The 19,821-nt window shown below is 43.7% G+C and overlaps 1 protein-coding gene across 2 annotated transcripts in view; it reads right to left on the bottom strand.

Moving 5' to 3' along the window:
- The window catches only part of Pcyt1a (phosphate cytidylyltransferase 1, choline, alpha), a 41,588-nt gene that overhangs the window by 9,103 nt on the left and 12,664 nt on the right, over positions 1-19,821 (bottom strand). For both annotated transcript variants that reach the window (XM_032900112.1, XM_032900113.1), the window contains exons 2-5: positions 14,332-14,458; positions 10,509-10,608; positions 3,022-3,138; positions 1,775-1,926 (exon numbers count right to left, since the gene is read on the bottom strand). In XM_032900112.1, coding sequence (XP_032756003.1) covers positions 1,775-1,926; positions 3,022-3,138; positions 10,509-10,608; positions 14,332-14,448 — 486 coding nt within the window. In that variant the 5' untranslated portion in view covers positions 14,449-14,458. The remainder of the gene's footprint in view (positions 1-1,774; positions 1,927-3,021; positions 3,139-10,508; positions 10,609-14,331; positions 14,459-19,821) is intronic.

Below are 19,821 nucleotides of genomic sequence, written 5' to 3'. Positions count from 1 at the left end.
GAGATTTACTGCTTACAAGGGGGAAGGGGACGCTGCAAGTTCTTCTCCAACACCCCGCCCAGGCTGGCTGTGCTGAGAGAATAATGCTGCCTGTCACCTTTGGTGCCACTGTTAAGTGACAATGGAGGAAAGCTAGGACTGTTCTGGTCTGCTGAGATGGCTCAGCGAGTAAAGGCACCACTGCTGAGTTTAACTCCAGTTCTATCCTTCAGAGAACTGGTGCCCCCGAGTTGTTCTCTAACCCTTACCTGTGAGCTATGGTCCCACACACACAGAGTAAGTAAATAAAATGTACTAAAGGTCTGTCCTATCCCACAGTCACAGTCCGTCTACACTGGCTCAGGCTCCTCCAGTCCTCCTCAGAAGCACAGCAGCTCTCTCTGTCCCTCCCTGCCGCACTGCACAACTCTCCTGCAACAACCCCACACCCGTGCAGAGAGGTGACACTGTGCACACTGGTTTTCAAGCTTGAGGGTGTAATAACTGGTGTAATAAACCCATGTCTTTAGAGTCCACCTTTGTAGAAAGCATGCTTTATGTGAGAGAATTCAAAGGCCCCTGGGAACTTTAAAATAATTTACTCTTGGTTTGTGATTGCACACAATTCCTAGCCCCAAATCAAAGCTGAACGCAGACTTATCAAGGTAAGAAAAATGTACTATTTCCTAAAACATGAAGCTTTCCTCTTAAATTCATTTTTGTTTTTTAAGATTTTGCTTTTATATTTTGTATGTGCATGAGTGTGTTGCCTGGTGTGTGTTTTTTCAACACATGTGTTGTGTGTCTGTGTCCATGGAGTCCGGGGAGGCCAGAAGGTGCTGGATCCTCTGGGACTGGAGTTGCACTCTTGTGAACTACCACGTGGCTGTTGGCAACCAACCCCAGTCCTGTGCAAGATCAGAAGGTGCTCTTAACACACTGGTCTCTCCAGCTGCTTTAAAGATTTTATTTTATTATTTGTGTGTGCATGTACATGTGTGTGTGTGTGCATGTACATGCATATACCGGTGCCTATGAAGCCTTAAAGACATTGGAACCCCTAAAGCTGGAATTACAAGCCATTGATGGGTGACTAGGAACAAATTCTGGTCTTTTGATAGAATACAAATGCTTTTAACTGCTGAGCCATCTTTCCAACTTACGTTTTTGAGACAAGGTATTTATTATGTAGCTCAAGCTGACCTCAAACTTGTGGTCCTCCTGCATCAGTCCCTTAGCTTTGGAATATAAGCATAATTTTTACATTTATTTTGTATGTGTTTACTTATTCATACATTTGTGCATGTAGGCCAGAGGACAACTTGTAAGAGTCATATCTCACCTGGACCCAGCATGTGGGCTCAGGGTTCAACTTTAGGTCATCAAGTCAAGCACCAAGTTCCTCTACCCGCTGAACCACCTTCCTAACCCTGAGAGATAAGCTCTGTGTGCACGGCTGGGACTGTGGACATTCTAAAGAGACTGCCAGGCCATAAGGGAGGACACAGCTGCTGAGTGGGGAAATGTCGTGTAGGCAGACAGTTCATCTAAGTCCTGTAACAGTGAACCTGGAGCACATTACTCAGCCTCTTTGCACCTTGTTCTCCGTGTGTTAATGGAAACAATAACTATCCCCACAGGGCAGATGTAGTATAAGGAGTAATGCTGTCATCATCTCTATATAAAACTTAATAGGAGGCATAAATAAAGCATGACAAATGGAAAACCATCCTTCTCCCCCAAACACTGAGAGGATGTTGGAACTAGAAATTAGTCCATGTGGCCAGTCTCTTACCCGGTGCTCCGCCAGGAACTCGGGCGTCAGAGTCCAGGGGGCGTTCCTCACCACCTCGTCTACGTAGCGGCAGTGCTGCACCGCGTCGTAACGCTCATTTTCGTTCATCACAGTGAAGCCCTTGAAGTTGTGCGTTAGCTCATCACTGCAGACTGGGGTCACAGCATCACAAAGTTGTAAGTCAAGGTCCCCTGTCTAAACTTCCTCGTCACCAACCTTTCCCATCTCCTACTTTCTAGGTCTGTGACAATGCCCACCCCACCCACATCCAGTATGGAGAAGAAGAATCTTCTGTATGTACTTCAGCCTGGGTAACAATGTTTTTCCTAATGTAAGACTAGATTTCGGTAACACTTGCTACAGTAAGGCTCACACTTACAAAAAGGATAATATATGGAACTCAGACCTTGACTTTGAAGTGAACCTGCTACGTATTTCTACACCAGTGACGTTTTCAAAAATGTTTTATTGGCGCTGGAGAGATCTGAGCACTGGCTGCTCTTATAAACTACCTGAGCTTGATTCCCAGCACCCATGTGGTGGTTAACAACTGTCTGTAACTCCAGTCCCATGGGATCTGATACCTTCTTCTAGTTTCCTTGAGCACCGGGCACACATGTGGTATAGAAACACACATGAAGACCAACCAACCAACCAACCAACAACCAACAAACCCCACCCATATACATAAAATAAAAACATTTTTTTCTTTTTCTTTTTTCAGAGCTGGAAATAAAAACATTTTAATGTTTTTTTCCTATTTTCATTTTATAAGATTGGACTTGACCATATAACATTTGCTTGGCAGATTTTCCTTCTGTTGATTCAAAACTGATGAGGCCAAGTCCAGAACCAGAGTTTTTAAGTAGACAACTGATCAGTGCTGCTCTATAACCGTATATAACTGTAGACCCTCAGCTACGAACAGTGAGATAATCTAGGACCTCTCAGTGAGCCCGCTGCTGAGCTGTCCCACACAGACACATCATTCCTTTAATAAAGGAGACCTGGGCCAACACACTCACACACACAGACAGGAGGAAATTACTCCTTTTCTGGATAACACCTCACGTGAATAGAGGGCTTCTTACCTCCCACGATTAGATATGTATTAGGGAAAGGGTTCTCACCTCCCACGATTAGATATGTATTAGGGAAAGGGTTCTCACCTCCCACGATTAGATATGTATTAGGGAAAGGGTTCTCACCTCCCACGATTAGATATGTATTAGGGAAAAGGTTCTCACCTCCCACGATGAGATATGTATTAGGGAAAAGGTTCTTTGCTTGCATCAGAGCCCGGGCGTGACCAGAGTGAAATAAGTCAAATATTCCATCCGCATAAACTCTCACAGGCCGCTCACCTAAATCCAAATGAAAGAACTCATTACAAAACGTATTTACTCAATTCTTTACACCTGACACATTCAAACAGTGCTGTGTGACTCATTCTAACAGAGCCTCTCTTATTTGATGTTCTCTAGAGCCAGTCCTGGTGACACACACTTGTAACCCCAGCCACTTTGGAAGCAGAGGCAGGAAGATTACCAAATCCAAGGCCAGCTTGGACTACAGAGTTAAGTCAAGGCCAGTCTGGACAATTTTAAGACCCCATCTCAAAATAAAAAGTATAAAGAGAGTTTGGTATATAACCCTATTGTGATATATGTTACACATATACATACACATATACACATATATCTCATACACAGATACATTACATATGCATATGCACATCTCAATGTACATCTCATATATGCATAAACAATAGAGGCCTTGAATAAGGCCCTAAGTTCAGTGCCTATTTCTATAAAAAAAATAAACACAAGCATAAGTCACTTTACTGCTGTTTTACAGTACGATTAACTGTACAGATTACCTGAACCAAACACAAGCAAGGCTCAAAGGCTGAGGTGTTATGCCCTCAGTAAGGAAGGCAATCTCCATCTCTGGTATCTGGAATTTAGACTGCAGTCCATGTTTTTATACAGACTGCGCACTTGTTCCTTAATGCTACCTTAGAAGTGATAGTAAATATATAGTCAAGGAATACATACCCTGAACTTCAAAATGAGCCTAAAAAAGAATAAACTTTTAATATGTGTATGCAGGAGGTGTATGTATGTAAATGCAAGTACCTATCCCAGAGACAGCCGACTGCCTGGAACCAGACTTAGAGGTGACTCTGAGCTGCCCACCACGGATGCTGGAAACTGAGCTGGGGTCTTTAATCACGACACCGTCTCTCCAGCTCCCAGACACTCCCCTGACATTTCAGGTTTGTTTAAACAGACTAGAAAACTCCACTCTGACCGCCAGCACTTTCATTTTCAGTTTGCCGTGATTACTTATAAGTAACACTTCGCTTTGAAAATAAACCCTGGCCAGGCATGAAACATGTATTTAACAACAGTGCTCGGAAGGCAGAGACAAGCAGATCTGAGTTCAAGTCATCCTGTTCTATACAGCAACTTCCAGGCCAATCGGGGCTACACAGTGAGACTCTATCTCAAAAGCAAAAGAAGGGGTTGGGGATTTAGCTCAGTGGTAGAGTGCTTGCCTAGCAAGCACAAGGCCCTGGGTTCGGTCCCCAGCTCCGGGGAAAAAAAAAAAAGAAGGTGGAGCCTTGTTGAGGGAGGTGATCATTTAAAAGGGCTGGCGAGATGGCTCAGAGGTTAAGAGCACTGCTGCTCTTCCAGAGGTCCTGAGTTCAAATCCCAGCAACCACATGGTGGCTCACAACCATCTGTAATGAGATCTGATGCCCTCTTCTGGTGTGTCTGAAGACAGCTACAGTGTCTTATAAAATAAATAAATAAATATTTAAAAAAAAAAAAAAAAGCAAAAGAAAACAAAAACCCAGACAAAGGAAACATGCCTCACTGCTGTCTGAAAGTAATGGACGGGCTGGAGGCCTTGGCTGGAGAAGAGGAAGGATAACAGTGCAAATAACACGGTCTCTGGAAGCATTCTCTCTCCTGGTAAGTAACTATGGTAAAACATTTCTCAAATACACTGAGTACTTGAAAATAAAATATAATTATTTTAGGACTTTTCCTTTTCCCATTAATTAGAATAAAAAAGAACTGTCTGTTATTTTTAGAGTAGTAGCCTACGAAAAGAAAAGTCAGGGAATTACCTGTGAGTATACGAGACCAATTCCCAGGTCAAATAAACACGGACATATACCACTCACTGTGTTTCAAATGAGAAATCCCAGGAGCCTAAGAACACTAAAGGAGGAACTATTTCACAGTGGCAGCAGAGGGCAGCAATAGGAACATGGCCACCTCTTAAGGAAAGAAAGGCCAGAGCCCCATCTGATGCTGCACTTCTCCCTTGTCCCAGGGGTGGTAGGATTTGCACAGCAGTATCTCACCAATGAGGCTTACCCAGGGCATGGTCATTGCCAATTGAAATGGATGCGCACATCTTTAATCCCAGACTAAGAAGGCAGAGGCAGGCAGATCTCTATAAATTCGAGGTCAGCCTGGTCTAGAACAAGCTCTAGGACAGACAAGATTACTCAGAGAAAACCTGTGTCAAAAAACCAAAACTAAAACAAATCAGAAAAGCCTCTTAAGGGCTGTGGATCAAGGAAGAGGAAAATGGTTGTCAAGAGCTTTGGATTTTTAAAATAGCTTTATCCATAAACATGTAATGTTTAAGCTGAGAAATCATACATTGCTGATAGCAACATAATTCACAAGACAAATGGCAAATGCTTGGCTCCTTTGAACCAGCCATGGTCGCTGTCTTTCAGATATACTCTCATTGTGGCGTTGTTTGCAATAGCAAAGGTGGGGAGACAATAAATACTTCACTGGAAAGTTGAACTCAAGACACGATGCAGGAGCCAATAGCTAAGTATTTAGATATCCACAAGAAGCTGATCGTCTTGGCTGCTCTCAAGAGAGACATGAGTGCTGGGAGATAGGCTGAGAGGAAGACTTCTCAGTCTGCAGTCTTTCAGTGCTGCGGATGCCACATCATGCCACAAAAGGACAACTTGCAGGAGCCACCATGTGGGTTCTGGGGACTAAATTCAGGCTGTCTGCCAGGCTTGGCAGCAAGCTCCTCTACCTACTGAGCCAATCTTGCTGGCCCAAAATTTTAGAATAAAGTAAAACAGACCAATATAATTCTGCAGACCAGGCTGGCCTTGAACTCACAGAGATCCTCCAGCCTCTGCCTTCAGAATGCTGAGATTAAAGGCTGTGCTGCCATCACCTGATGTGTTCTTCTTTTGATGCTCAGAATTGAAGCCAGGGACTCCTGCACCTGCGTTGCACTGAGCTATGCCCTTGTCCTACTGAAGTTAAAGGACACATATTTACTATTGTTCTATAATGTAAAGGGTAGCTCAACTTGTCAACCAGCTTCCTTCCTCTTTAAGCCTGGTGTGTTTATCCACAGAACAAAGTGAAATAAAACATGAGCTTAGAATCAGCTGGGCAGTGGTAATGCTTTTAATCCCAGCACTTCAGAGCCAGACGCAGGAGGATCTCTTGGGTTAAGGTTAGCGTGGTCTACAGAGTGAGGTCCAGGACAGCCAGGGATATACAGAGAGACCCCATCCACAAACAAAACAAACAACAACAAAAACAGTCATGAGTTGTTTTTTATCTAGATTATCTTTTTTTTTTTTTTGGAGCTGGAGACTGAACCCAGGGCCTTGCGCTTGCTAGGCAAACGCTCTACCGCTGAGCTAAATCCCCAACCCCTAGATTATCATTTTTTAAAATCCGTGAATTCATGAAGAAACTAACACTGAGTTTTCTGAAGCAAGGCCTGAGGGGCTCTGGCAGCATTTTACTTGATCCTGAAAGCAAAGAGCAGGCTGTAAAAGCTACAAGCATACTGTAGAATAGCCACGGTAAAGAAAGGGGCGGTGTGGCCGAGGAGTCACTGTCTAGGGAGTGGGACAGCAGAACGTAGCGGAGGAAGGCTATTTGCCTGCACAATACAACGTGGCTGAACCTTTCCCCAACCAACCTACACCCACATCTGTACAGTGCCCCTCCCAGAGGCCCTTGCAAGTGCCCTTGACGGCAGTGTCCTCACCTCCAATCTCCGATACACACGCTGGTATTTTAACAAAATGGCCAGAAGGGGCCACTGTTGCACAGGTCTTGGGGGAAAGCAAGCACCAATAAACCACACCCTGATTGGCAACTGTCTCAGCTTGCTAAGAGCAACCTCCTGCTACTCTCTAGGTTATCAATAAGGTGGATGCCTCACTCTTGCCAAGTAAGCAGATGTCTTCTCCAGCCAGGCCAAACCTAGCTTCAATTCACTGTCTCCTGAGACACTCTGTCAAACATCAGTCCGTCACCAGTCACTGAACCCGAGGTCTGCAGAGTGCCCAGCCCATGCTCTTCCTTCGTCCACACCCTCAGCCTACTCCCACTTCCCTACTTACCAAGATGATATGTGGATAAATAATAACACTGGGTGACTATGAACAGAGCTGAGTGAGTATAAATTCTGAATGTGTGTCATTATGCTATACATTAAAGAGTTTGTGACTCCAACAGGTTCTATACTATGGCTGAATATGAAACATGAACTGTCTGCTGGCATTTTGAAATTTGTCTTTAAGTTGTGTCTGATCTTAACATGCATACGGTGGCATGCACACCACAGACATACATACAAGTAAGTAGATAACTGTAACTTTTTAAAAAATTTAAGAGGCTACACGGTGAAAACCTGTCCCACCAAATAATAAATTAATTAAATTTGCTTCATGTATCAGAAAGACGGTACAACATGACCCATATGTAAATACGTTTGAAGAAAAAAGAATAATCTCAGGGGCTAGTTTTTTGTTGTTTTAGGACTCTAATAAATACGGCCCATGGGTCTTGGGATCCCCTCACCTGAATGACATTGTCTAGCCCCATCTAGTCATTTTACTACTCATTACTTAGAAAAAAACAAACATAAAGACAATTAAGAAGTAACCACAGTACACAACTTTAATCCCAACACTTGGGAGGCAGAGGTAGGTGGGGGTCTCTGTAAGTCTGAGGCCAGCACGGTCTATAGTGGGAGTTCCAAGATTGCCAGGGCTACACAGAGAGACTCTGTCAAAAACAAAACAAAACAAAACAAAACAAAACAAACCACAATCGCCTTTAATCCCAATGCAGGGGTAGGGGTCAAGGGGCAGAGGCAGGCGGATCTTTGAGTTCCAGATCAGCCTGGTCAGGTCTACAGAGTTCCAGGTCAACCAGGATCAAGGGAACAAGGGTGAGAGGTAAGGTTCATAAACTCACTGGATATGTGTGAGAATGTATTTCGGTTGTAATGACCTCTTACTCTTTGTGCTTGCCCAGAGCTAAGTTCAGCCCTATATTTGTAGAATAGGTAAAACACTAACAACGGTAATTAGAACAGAAAAGGGATTAGAAGGAAGTGAAGAAAGGAAGGGGATTTAAAAAAGGAAGAACAGCCGCCTGACCACCTGCATGACTTGGTATTCTCGACAAATGTTTATGAGCTGCTCCGTTTGTGTGGGAGGTGGTCTACTGTGCTTCTGTTTGTTTTGTGATTTACCAGCATACCTGTCTTTGGGGGTTTTTGTTTGATTGATTGGTTTGCTGGTTGACAGGTTGGTTTTGTTTTGTTTTGTTTTGTTTTTGTTTTTCAAGACAAGGTCTCACTATTTAGCCCTGGCTCTCCTGGAACTCACTCTGTAGACCAGGCTGTACTTGAACTCAGAGATCTACCTACCTCTACCTCCTGAGTGCTGGGATTAAAGGTGTGCACCACCACACCCTGCTGTGTCTGTATATCTTGTGCATGTATTGCCCACAGAGGCCAGAAAGGCTGTCAAAGCCCTGGAACTGGAGTTAATGGGTGTGATGGTTTGTATATGCTTGGGCCAGCAAGTAGCACTATTAGGAGGTATGGCCTTGCTGAATAGATTTGTCACTGTGAGTGTGGGCTTTAAGCTGGCTGGAAGCCAGTCTTCCACTAGCAGCCTTCAGATGAAGAAAAAGAACTCTCAGCTCTGCCTATATCATGCCTGCCTGGATGCTGCCATGCTCCCACCTTGATGATGATGAACTGAACCTCTGAACCCGTAAGCCAGCCCCATTTAAATGTTGTCCTTATAAGACTTGCCTTGGTCATGGTGTCTGCTCACAGAATAAAACCCTAACTAAGACAATGGGTGAGACATTTTTTTTCTACCAGGGTGGGTGGCTTTTTGAGACAGTGTCACAACTTCAGTTTGGCCTCAAATTTGCTATGTGGTAGCCAAAAATGATCTGTAATGATCCTCCTGCTTCTACCCCCCAGCTTGAGATTACAGGTGTGCTTCCATTTATGGTGATCTCCAAAACCAACTGTCTACAAGCCTGGTGACAGGAATTTGATCTTCAGAACCCATGAGAAGGTAGTTTCCTGATTTCCACACATGGGCTATGAGGCACACATGCCCACATATACATAGTATGCACACATATGTGCCCACATATACAGAATTCATACACACAGATACACACACACACACACACACACACACACACACACATACACACACACACACACACACACACACAGAGTATTCGCTAAAAAATTACTTGGGCAAAATGATATAAATTAATCATATAAATAAAAAAATGGACTTTCAAAATAATAAGACAAGTCTTTTAAAGAAGCATACAATTGAGCCTTTAATCCCAGCACTCAGGAGGCAAAAGCAGGAGGAGCCAAGGCCAGCCTAGTGTGTAGATTAAGTTCCAGTTCATGGTTACAGGATATCTGAACCTGCTTCTAGTTAGGATGTGGCTGAGCCCTTAGCACACACTTTTGCTCTCTCTGGCTGGGGTACAGACAAGCCCTCAGTACACACCTTTAAATCTCAAACAATGAAGGTAAAATTAGTTTGTAGAACGAAACACTCATGTTTAAAAGTCATGTCTAATTGAGTGGCAGACAAAGTGAGGAATCATAGGATATGCCCCACTCTCAGGAGAGAGGAAGGGAAGCTCCTTAAGGGAGAGACAGACAGCACCGGAAGGAGAGTATAGTATAGGATACAGTTAAGTTTGTGGAGAGCAGTGCAGTAGAGTTGGAAGCAGCTTGCCCAGGAGAGTTTTAGAGACAGACTGATTCAGGGACCGAGAGAAAAACAGATTGAATAACTCAGTTGGGGAGAAGTTTGAGTCAGAAGAGCTGAGTTGACCCAGCCAGCCAGAGTTCAGAAAGAACAAGAAGGATGAGCTTATTCAGCAGCAAGTCTCGGAGGCTGAAAACATTCTAGGCCTAGATTAGTTTGTATGGAGTCTAGAAGCTTCCAGGACTAGGCCTAGGTTAGCAGACAGCAGAGAGCCTCCCAGACAACAATTACAACAGAAGAAAAGATACTTTTACAAACAGCCAGTTACATACACACACACACACACACACACACACACACACACACACACACAAAGCAAGCAAGTCATAATCCAGCTAGAGCTAGAAAGATTCTTGTCTTTTCTGCCACCATGGGGATCTAACCCAGGTCCCTGAATATGCTAGGCAGGCACCCCACCAATGAGCAACATTCTCAGTTGGGGTGGTTTTGTTGTTGTTTTGGGTTTTGTTTTTCTATCTCATGATCACTATGCCAACAACCCAGGAAACAAATGTATAACAAGGAAAACAATTTATAGCTTTCATTGAGGCAGACTAGCATGCTGAACATTATAGCAAATAAAACAGTTAAGCAGTTACTTACAAGGAGTTCCCCTGCAGGCTTCTTCCATAGTCACCCTGACATAGGGCTTACTAAAGTCAACTTCAATTTCATCAGAAAAAGGAGCTGGCTGCCGTAAACCCTGAACAAGAATGTTGACAGAAAATGAAGTTAAATTCAATGGTATTCAATGAGATTCTCAACATAAGATAGCTTTAAAGAACAGTCAGTTGGGCTGGAGAGATGGCTCAGCAGTTAAGAGCACTGACTGCTCTTCCAGAGGTCCTGAGTTCAAATCCCAGCAACTACATGGTAGCTTACAACCATTTGTAACGGGATCTGTTGCCCTCTTATGGTGTGTCTGAAGACAGCTACAGTGTACTCACATATATAAATAAATAAATCTTTAAAAAAAAAGTTAGTTATTCAACCTGGTGACTAAAACTTTCTAACATTAAGAAGGAAAGAAAAGTATTCCAAAGTGAAGAGTGAAAGTTGCAACCGTCCTCAGGCAGAGTTAACTCTGGCATGACAGAGTTTACTGTGGCGTGACGAAGGAACACCTTTCTAGCAATTTCAGGGTTAAATTGACAGTCTGACCTGGAAGCTAAGCACTGGCTCGGGAATGATGGCCCCCTACAGCACGGTGGAACAGCAAGCCTTGGACCCTGTAACAACACTTCTGCACTGCTTCAACCAGAGAACGGGAAGGCAAGCAGCTCCTTAGCTCCTCGGGAGAACCCTGGCTGCTTAATGCCTACTGTGATTATGTGGAAATGTTCCCTAGGAAGCAAGGACTATAGCACACATCCAGTTAAAGAGGAAACAAGGGTCAGAAGTTATGAGAACCAAATGTGCCAAGAAGCAAAGCTGAAACCAGAATGTGGGCGTCCTTGTCTCTCTGTGCATGGCTTCGCTTGGGAGGTTTTGCTTAATTTATCCCTAAAATTTTATTTCTATTGGATTCTTTAATGAATGGAACTTTTTTTTTCTTTTTTATCGGAGCTGGGGACCGAACCCAGGGCCTTGCGCTTGCTAGGCAAGCGCTCTACCACTGAGCTAAATCCCCAACCCCTGAATGGAGCTTTTTAAGAAAGCACTTTGGTTGTTTCTTATTAGTACACAGAGACAAAACTGATTGTGTTTGTGGGACTGCAATAGACTTCTGAATATTTCCTCGGTCCTGTAACTCTGCATAACTCAATTACTAGGTTTGTTTTGTTTGAGAAAGGGTCCTGATCCTCTGCCTCTCCCTCCTAAGAGCTGGGATTACAGGTGTGTGCCACCTTGCCTGGCTTCACCTATTAGTTTTAGTGGTTGTCATGTTTGGTTGATGCCTTAGGAGTGAGTCTCTATACATGAAACAGTTGTCTGTGAACAAGTACAATTTAATGCAGTTCTCTTCAGTCTGGATGGTTTATCTCTTTAGCACACCATGTTGCCATTAGAACTTCTAGTACAGTGCCGAGCAGAAGTGAGGAGGTAAAGTTTCCTAGTTTTGTAGCAGGGAAACCATGAATCTTCCGCTGTGACATGTACTATGACTTGTCTAACTTTTTAAAAAAAAAAACAAAAAAAAAAAAAACTAGGCTGAGGCAGCGATTCTCAACCTGTGGGTCTTGACCCCTTTGGGGAATGCATATCAGACATCTTACATATGAGATATTTACATTATGATTCATAACAGTAGCAAAATTACAGTTATGAAGTAGCAATGAAATAACTGGTTGAGGGCCACCACAACCTGAGTACCTATATGAAAGGGCTGCAGCATTTCTTCTCAGTTGGTGACTGAGAACCACTGTTCTAGTGTCTACTGCCACGACAGCATATTATAGCTATGCAATATAATCCTGTTTGCTCAACTCAAACATCAACAGGTAAGTGCAAAAATAAATGTGGTATGATACAAGATGAAGTGTCATTTAGCAATGAGAAATTAAGCAGTGCCATATCCACAATGTGAGTTAATCCTGAAAATGTGTTCAGTAAAAAAGGCTAGCCACATAATGTACGTTTTCATAATGTCTGCACAAAGCAACACCGAAGAGAAGAAACATTAGTGGTGTTCAAAAGCTGAGCAGAAATGACTGATTTGCTAGTAGATACAAGGCTTCTGTGGAGTGGTAAATACACTCGAAAACTGGTTACGGGTGATGACTGAAAAAACAATCTGTGATATACAGAAAACGGCTAACTTGCTGGGCTGATAGGTTACATGATATATCAATTACAGTTCAATGCAGCTGTCCCATGGGAAGAACCGTTTTGTTTGCTTTTGCTACAGAGCTCAAAAGGAGCTCAAAGTACAGGTGTACAGTGTGGATAACAAACAATGGCAGATGCTCTTCCCTCTAGGGTCGGGCAGCGCGCTGGGTGAGGGTCCAGGCCACTGGCCAAGGCTAAACAGCTGGCGTACGCCCAGGAGCTGGGATGGCAAGTCACTGAATCCATGTAAAATTTTATAGGAATCTAGGAAGCAAAGTAATTTAAAGCCATGAAATCTAAGAACCAAGGAATTTCAGTCTTCTCAAAGCTCATTTCTCCAAATACACTGAAAGCCTCTGCTCTGTTCCCTGCAGAGCCTGCAGCTCTGTGGTTACCAGCTGTCCTTATTCCAGGTGGACAGCTGAACTTCAGCCACCATCTCTTTCTCAAATTCTCTGAGAAACTTTCAGAAATTAAACATTGAACCACTTTTTTGTTGTTTTTTTTTCCCCCCCTGGAGCTGAGGACCGAACCCAGGGCCTTGTGCTTGCTAGGCAAGCGCTCTACCACTGAGCTAAATCCCCAACCCCTTTGTTGTTGTTCTTGGATACAGTATCCCACTTGTAGTGTTTGCTGGCCTCCACTCTAGATGTGAAGCAGGCTGGTCTTGATTCAGAGATCTCTGCCTACTGCCTGCCTGCCTGCCGAGTTCAGGAGCACTGGTGTGCGGGGGGTGAACATGGGTTTGCTGGCTACTCAGCCATCTTCTGAGTCTTCTATGACACGTGGAATCATACCCCCTAAAATGTCCACATTTATTCTAGGGAGCCTGTGAAAATGTCACCTTAAATGGCATAAGGAGTTTTATAAATATGGCTAAATTCAGGCAAGAAATGTATTCTGGATGACATAGATATGGAAAATGCAATCACAAAAGTTTTGTAACTAGAAAGAGAATCCAGGGAACGGCAAGTCAGAGGCAATGTGATGACAGAAGCACCAGTGACAAGAGTGTCGCATCTGCTGCCAGTACCATGTGCCACACAACAGCCAGCCTCTGGAAGCTGGAGAAAAACACGGGAACGGACTTCCCCAGCACTCCTGTCTCTGCCAACACTGCTTTTAGACCCTACACCCATTTCAGACCTCTACTTTCTAGAACATGATCCACCTATGGTTTAATATTAACTCCAAGTGTCTTTTGACGTAATTTTAGGGAAAGCTTTAAGAAGGTACCAAGCTGAGACAAGATAGGAAGTTTTTAATGGTGTCCTTCATCTAAGCTTACGGTAGTCTATGAAGTATGCCAATAATGGCCCAGAGATGGAGTATATAAGGAGCAGTAAAGTGAAGGATTGACACAGTTAGGACAGAAGAGCACAGGACACATCCCAAATCACTAGCGGGACCCACCGCTCCTTGACTTTGCTACTTCGGATTTGACTTTTACCTAACACTTGCACACCCTCCAGATTTCCGCAGTCCCCATGTACAGCTCCTACAACCGAGTTGTAGCTCATGTGGCAAGAAAGCTGACAGCCTTCTCACTCACGGTTTACTCTTCCCATTAAGAACACTAACGCCGATGATGTCATCAATGTCCTATTGCTCTCTACCTCCACCACCAGGGTGTTTCCAGTCACAGCTCTTCACTTACAACTGCACAGCGCTGCACTTTGGAAGGAATTCCATCTTCCTCTGTTGCTCCATTAGGGCCAGGTACCTCTTTCCTCCTCTTCCTTGAATTGACTTTAGCTGAACTCTGTGCATCCATCTTCTTTTAACTGCTCAAAAAGGGGGTGTGTGAGAAAAAAAGTCTGAACCAGTATTTCAGAGACACAAATGCATTCAGCAAAGTGTTCATTACAAAGCACACATTTCACCAAGATGAGCCAATGGCAAAAACAAGGATTCATAAAACACCACTGTGCAACAATGGCCACAGTTGATCTCCTTACCTTGAAACTCCTCCCAACACTGCAGCCTGCACACGGCCTGTTTCATATCTTGGCTGTGTGCAGAGGGCTGCAATGACTGGGCTGAGAGAGATACCAATTCAAATCGACTTAGCTAAAATGCTTGTGACCAGAAGTGCAGACTTTAAAGTTTTTTGGATTTAGGAACATTTATCCTTAGACTACTGATTACAAATTCCTAACATGAAAACCTGAAATACAAAACACTGTGAAATGTGAATTATTTTTAGCACACTAAGGATATTCCACCAACACAGACTGTGGTGTGTGTGTGTGTGTGTGTGTGTGTGTGTGTGTGTGTGTGTGTGTGTGTTGTATGTATTGGGAGGTTGAGGCAGGATCTTATTATGTAGCACTGGCCTAAAACTCAACCTATAGATAGACCAGGGTGGCCTCAAACTTGTGGTGTTTCTCCTGCCTCTACCTTCCAAATGCTACAATTACAGGAACGCGCCCACTTCCCCTTCATATTCTTTGTATCTGTCATAGAAACAGAGGTGCAATGTGAGAAGCTGTCTTTGGTAAAATGCTCTTGCCTCAGCCTTCCAGTGCTGAGATTACAGCTGAGAGTCACCACGCCATTTCTTCTTCTCTCAGGATCACTACCTCAAACTAGGTCAGAATCTTCGGCTAAGAAAACACACTAAATCTTTCTCTAAAAGAAAAACTCACTTTTCTATCCAACTTCACAGAGAGTTTCTGGCACCTACCTTTCAAGAGAGTACCTTTACCTAAAGAACCACCCGGTTAGCCCCCAAATTTGCATTTTCTTGGGTAATACAATCTGCATGGAGGAAGTGATTTCTTTTTAATGATGAGTTATTAGGCTCCCTGGAACAGAGAGGGGAAGCTCTATGGACAACTGTCATTTCTACCTAAGGGAATGAATGGCAGGGAAAACAAAAGACAGAGAGACAGACAGAAAGACAGACAGACAGAATGAGGCCTTCCTCTTTGCCCCCACGCCTCCTGTGGCCCTTCTAGACAAGCCATTCTTCTGAGCAGCTACAGTTCTGCCTCTCCTTCCTTCCTGCAGTTAAGTCTGTGTGGAAACGTGGCAAGACCTAAAGAAACCTGGCCAGAGTCTTCAGAGGCTGAAGGTAACGCCCCGTGAGTCATGGCTAAGCAGGATCCTGACCTAGAGAGATAGCAGTCTAGAGTGACAGGGGAGCGAGCACACCCAGAAACTGCCTTTCCTTACAAACGCAAACTGGCATAGAACAAGGTGCAGTGTCTGGAGAGACTGAGTTCTCCCAGTTAACAACTGTTCTTCCAAATGTGGGTGATCTGAGGCTTGGTAAGAATGAAGTCAGTCCAGTTTCTAACTTGCTCCTGCAGGCCTCTTCTAGAAGCATCTGTTCAGTTTCTCAACCGAGGCTTCCCTCTTCCCAGGTGACTGTGTGTGTGTGTGTGTGTGTGTGTGTGTATGCGCGTGTGCAGTTGACAACCAACCAGTACGTATATAAAACATCACAGTATGCAGGTTAGTGATACAGGCCTGTAATCTCAATACTTGAGTCTTGAGTGTCAAAGGCTGTAGAGTGAGTTCAAAGCCAGCTGGGTATATACAGCAAGTTCCATGGCAGTCTGAGTTACACACCAAGACTTTGTCTCAGAAAAGGAAAACCTGGAAATGTAGCTCAGTGGTAAACTTGCCTACCACGCAAAGGCATTTGGTCCAACTTTGAGCACCACAAACACATAATCAAGGTGTAGATGGCTCAGTGAGTAAAAGTGCCCACTGCCAAGCCTGATGATCTGAGTTCAATGTCCAGGTCCCACATGGTAGGAGACAACCAACTCCTTCATGTTGTCCTTTGACCTCCACACATGCGCGCACCTCCCATAAATAAATGAATAAATAAAAATAGTAAGTGTACTAAGACTAAATTCAGGTAATGACTATTTCTAGGAGGCTGCAATTGATGCATGGAAGCCACGTGCAGGGTGAACCTTTAGAATGTTTGATAAAGGATCCCAAACCTGTCATGTGACAGTTTGCTAAGAAGAATTACACAATGTCAAAACATCTCTCCATAGATTACTAATTACAAAGGGGAAAGGGTACCCTGATAGTAGGGGATAGAAAAATCACTCCACAAAACCATCCACAATCCCTCCTGTTCTGAGGTACTAAAGTCATATCACCCATTCAAAGTGTGTCAGGAAGAAACAAACTAACTGAAGGACATCCCAAACGAGCCTGTAGTCTTCAAAAACTGCTAGTCATGAAAAGCCATGGAAGGCCGACAAACTAATCCTCCAGAACTTGCTAATTATACTGCCACGTGCTACCTGCTTTGAGAAGCCATACACAGGAAGTGTCTTCAAACAGAAAAGCATGAGCTACAGAGCTTACTCCAAGTACAAGGAAAAAGAGAAGCAGAAGAAAGAAAATATCTTATTTGACAATGGTGAATGTTTGTAACACAGAATCTCAGAGGGGCATACAGGAGTTTATTTTAACATTCCTAAACATTGTGATGGGCTTCACTTTTTATACACTTTCCCCAATACAAACAAAGGAAGGGAAAACAAGGAAAATGTGTACATATTTATAAAAAAGCAGAGCTGAAGTGTGACTCAGTTGCAAGCATTTGCCTAACAGTCACAAGGTCCTGTGCTGGATCCCAAAGTGAGAAAATAGTAAAGTATGACCCTAGATTGAGCATAGAGAAGTTTATCTCAAAATAAAAGGTTTTATTTAAAAAATCTCTACAGTGTCCTGCACAGACCAGCCCTTATACGAGATCATCTCTGGGGTTACAAGTAACTAGTTCCTTCTCAGTCCCATTGTGTTGGATCCTAACATATGCTACATAACACATATTCATGTACTACAGAATATATACATAATATATATATTATATATATACACACACATAGCATGTACTATATAATATATGTATATATACATAGCATGTGCTATATAATGCATGCTGCATTTTACGACTCTATTGAAATATAATTGACATGCATTAAACTGTGTGAGGGAATTGGAAGAATGTTCAGTGACTAAGACAGCAGACTGCCTTCCAGAGGACCCCAGTTCAAAGCCCAGGACTCATATTAGCCAACTTAACTGTGTGGTGATACACGCCTTTAATCCCACCACTTGGGAGGCAAAGGCAGGCAAAGGAGGTAACTTTGAGACCAGCCTGGTCTATGTAGAGTTCCAGGGCAGCCAGGGCTACATAGAGAGACTTTGTCTCAAAAAACTAACACACACACACACACACACACACACACACACACACACACACAAACACACAACACACACACATCAATACGCCTGTGAAATCAGACCTCAAGAACACCAGCATATCCAACACCTTCAAGTTTCCTTACACCGCCTTGTCAGGTTAATACTGATTTAGTCATGTTCTGCTGAGAGCTAATGCCAGATGGCATCAAATGTAAACATTCAAAAGGCAGAAATCACAGGGAGAGGCTGCTTTACCTATACAAGTTTCTGAAGAGACTCAGGTTCCACAGACCCACCTTAATACCTACCGAGAGGCAGAGCCCCCAGAAACCTCCCATTAGACTCCATCTCTTAAAGGTCCATTCATCACACTCTTGCACTAAGGACCATACCCTCACAAATGAACCCCGAGGGGACTCACTCAAAGTCTATAAAAACCACAGCATTCTGCCTGTTGCCCTCAAAGTTCACGTCTATGTGTCTGAAACAACCCAGTGCAGTCCCCAAGGCACCAGGAGACTGAGGAAAGAAGCAAACAGACCTAGCTATATAGGATACAGCTGATTGGAGGATGACTTACTGACAGAATACAGCTGATTGGAGGATGACTTACTGACAGAATACAGCTGATTGGAGGATGACTTACTGACAGAATACAGCTGATTGGAGGATGACTTACTGACAGAATACAGCTGATTGGAGGATGACTTACTGACAGAATACAGCTGATTGGAGGATGACTTACTGACAGAATACAGCTGATTGGAGGATGACTTACTGACAGAATACAGCTGATTGGAGGATGACATACTGACAGAAGTATGGTCAGAAGCAGCATCGAAGCTGGGTCAAATGGGGGTGGTGTTATGTATGATCAGGGCAAAAATGACTATCATGGCTGGAATGACCTGCTTTATCTTAAGATGATAGGAAAGCATCGGGAGTGTCCCTGGATCAAGGGTCCTATGATAAATCGATACATGTGACTCGAGTGATTTTTATTTATTTATGGTTTGCTGGGAAAGTGCGTAAAAAAAAAAAACCAGTCACTTAGAAGCAGACATGGTGGCTACAGCTCAAGGCTGTAGTCATGTCAACCCCTATCCTTATCACCTCACAGTGCAAATTCTCACTTCTCTCCACAAAAGTCATAACAAGCTCCAGTGCCAAGCAAAAGTCCAAAGTCTCATCTGAAACGCAAGGCAACCTGTAGTGAGAATTTTGGTTTCTTAGAAAAGAGTTATGTTCTGTGAGTGTGTGGGATTTGGGGCCACTTCAGACTGTGACAGAAGCTAACTATGATTTGTCCCCTGCTCTGGCAGGGGAGGGACCCTGCCAGCTGAAGGTCAGTTGGAATTCTGGGAACTCTTGAGAGGAGATATAAATGCCACAGCCCCAAGAGGCTGCTGCTCCCCCTGCTGCTGTGGTTTATAAAGTAGTGGTCGTGAGCAAAGACAAAACTGCTAAGATCAACATTGCCCCCAAAGAACTCGATGCCCCCTTATCAGCAGGAAGTAGAATAATGAGATCAATGCCTCCTTTTCCCTCTAACCTTCCTTTTCTCCTACCTAGTGTTGGGGGCTGGGAGTGGGGTGTGTTAGATGGGATTGGGGTGGAGAAGGGTGGTAGGTAAAAAGAACCCACTAAAGTAGCCAAGTTACAGTTATAGCAACCATGTCTATATGTGATTACCTCTAAAACAAGAAGCAAGTTACATATACCCAAGATAAAATGGTGGGATGGGGATAGAATAGATACTTAAGTTCCAAAAGAAAGCTAGGGATAAGTAGAAAGAAGCAAGCAGTCCAAAGCCAGTCTGAAAAGGCAGCAAGGAAGATGCTAACCGATGAAGCCCAAGACCACATCTTTCACACTTCGCTCCTTATCACTGGGGGCAGGCTTTCCATGCTGCCAGAAGCTCTGCCTGGCAGGCACACTGCTGCTCAACATGCCTGACTGCACCAGA

Source organism: Rattus rattus, chromosome 4 (assembly GCF_011064425.1).
Source record: "Rattus rattus isolate New Zealand chromosome 4, Rrattus_CSIRO_v1, whole genome shotgun sequence".
In the NCBI taxonomy this organism is placed as follows: Eukaryota; Metazoa; Chordata; class Mammalia; order Rodentia; family Muridae; genus Rattus; species Rattus rattus.
This window is presented reverse-complemented; position numbering and strand designations above follow the sequence as displayed.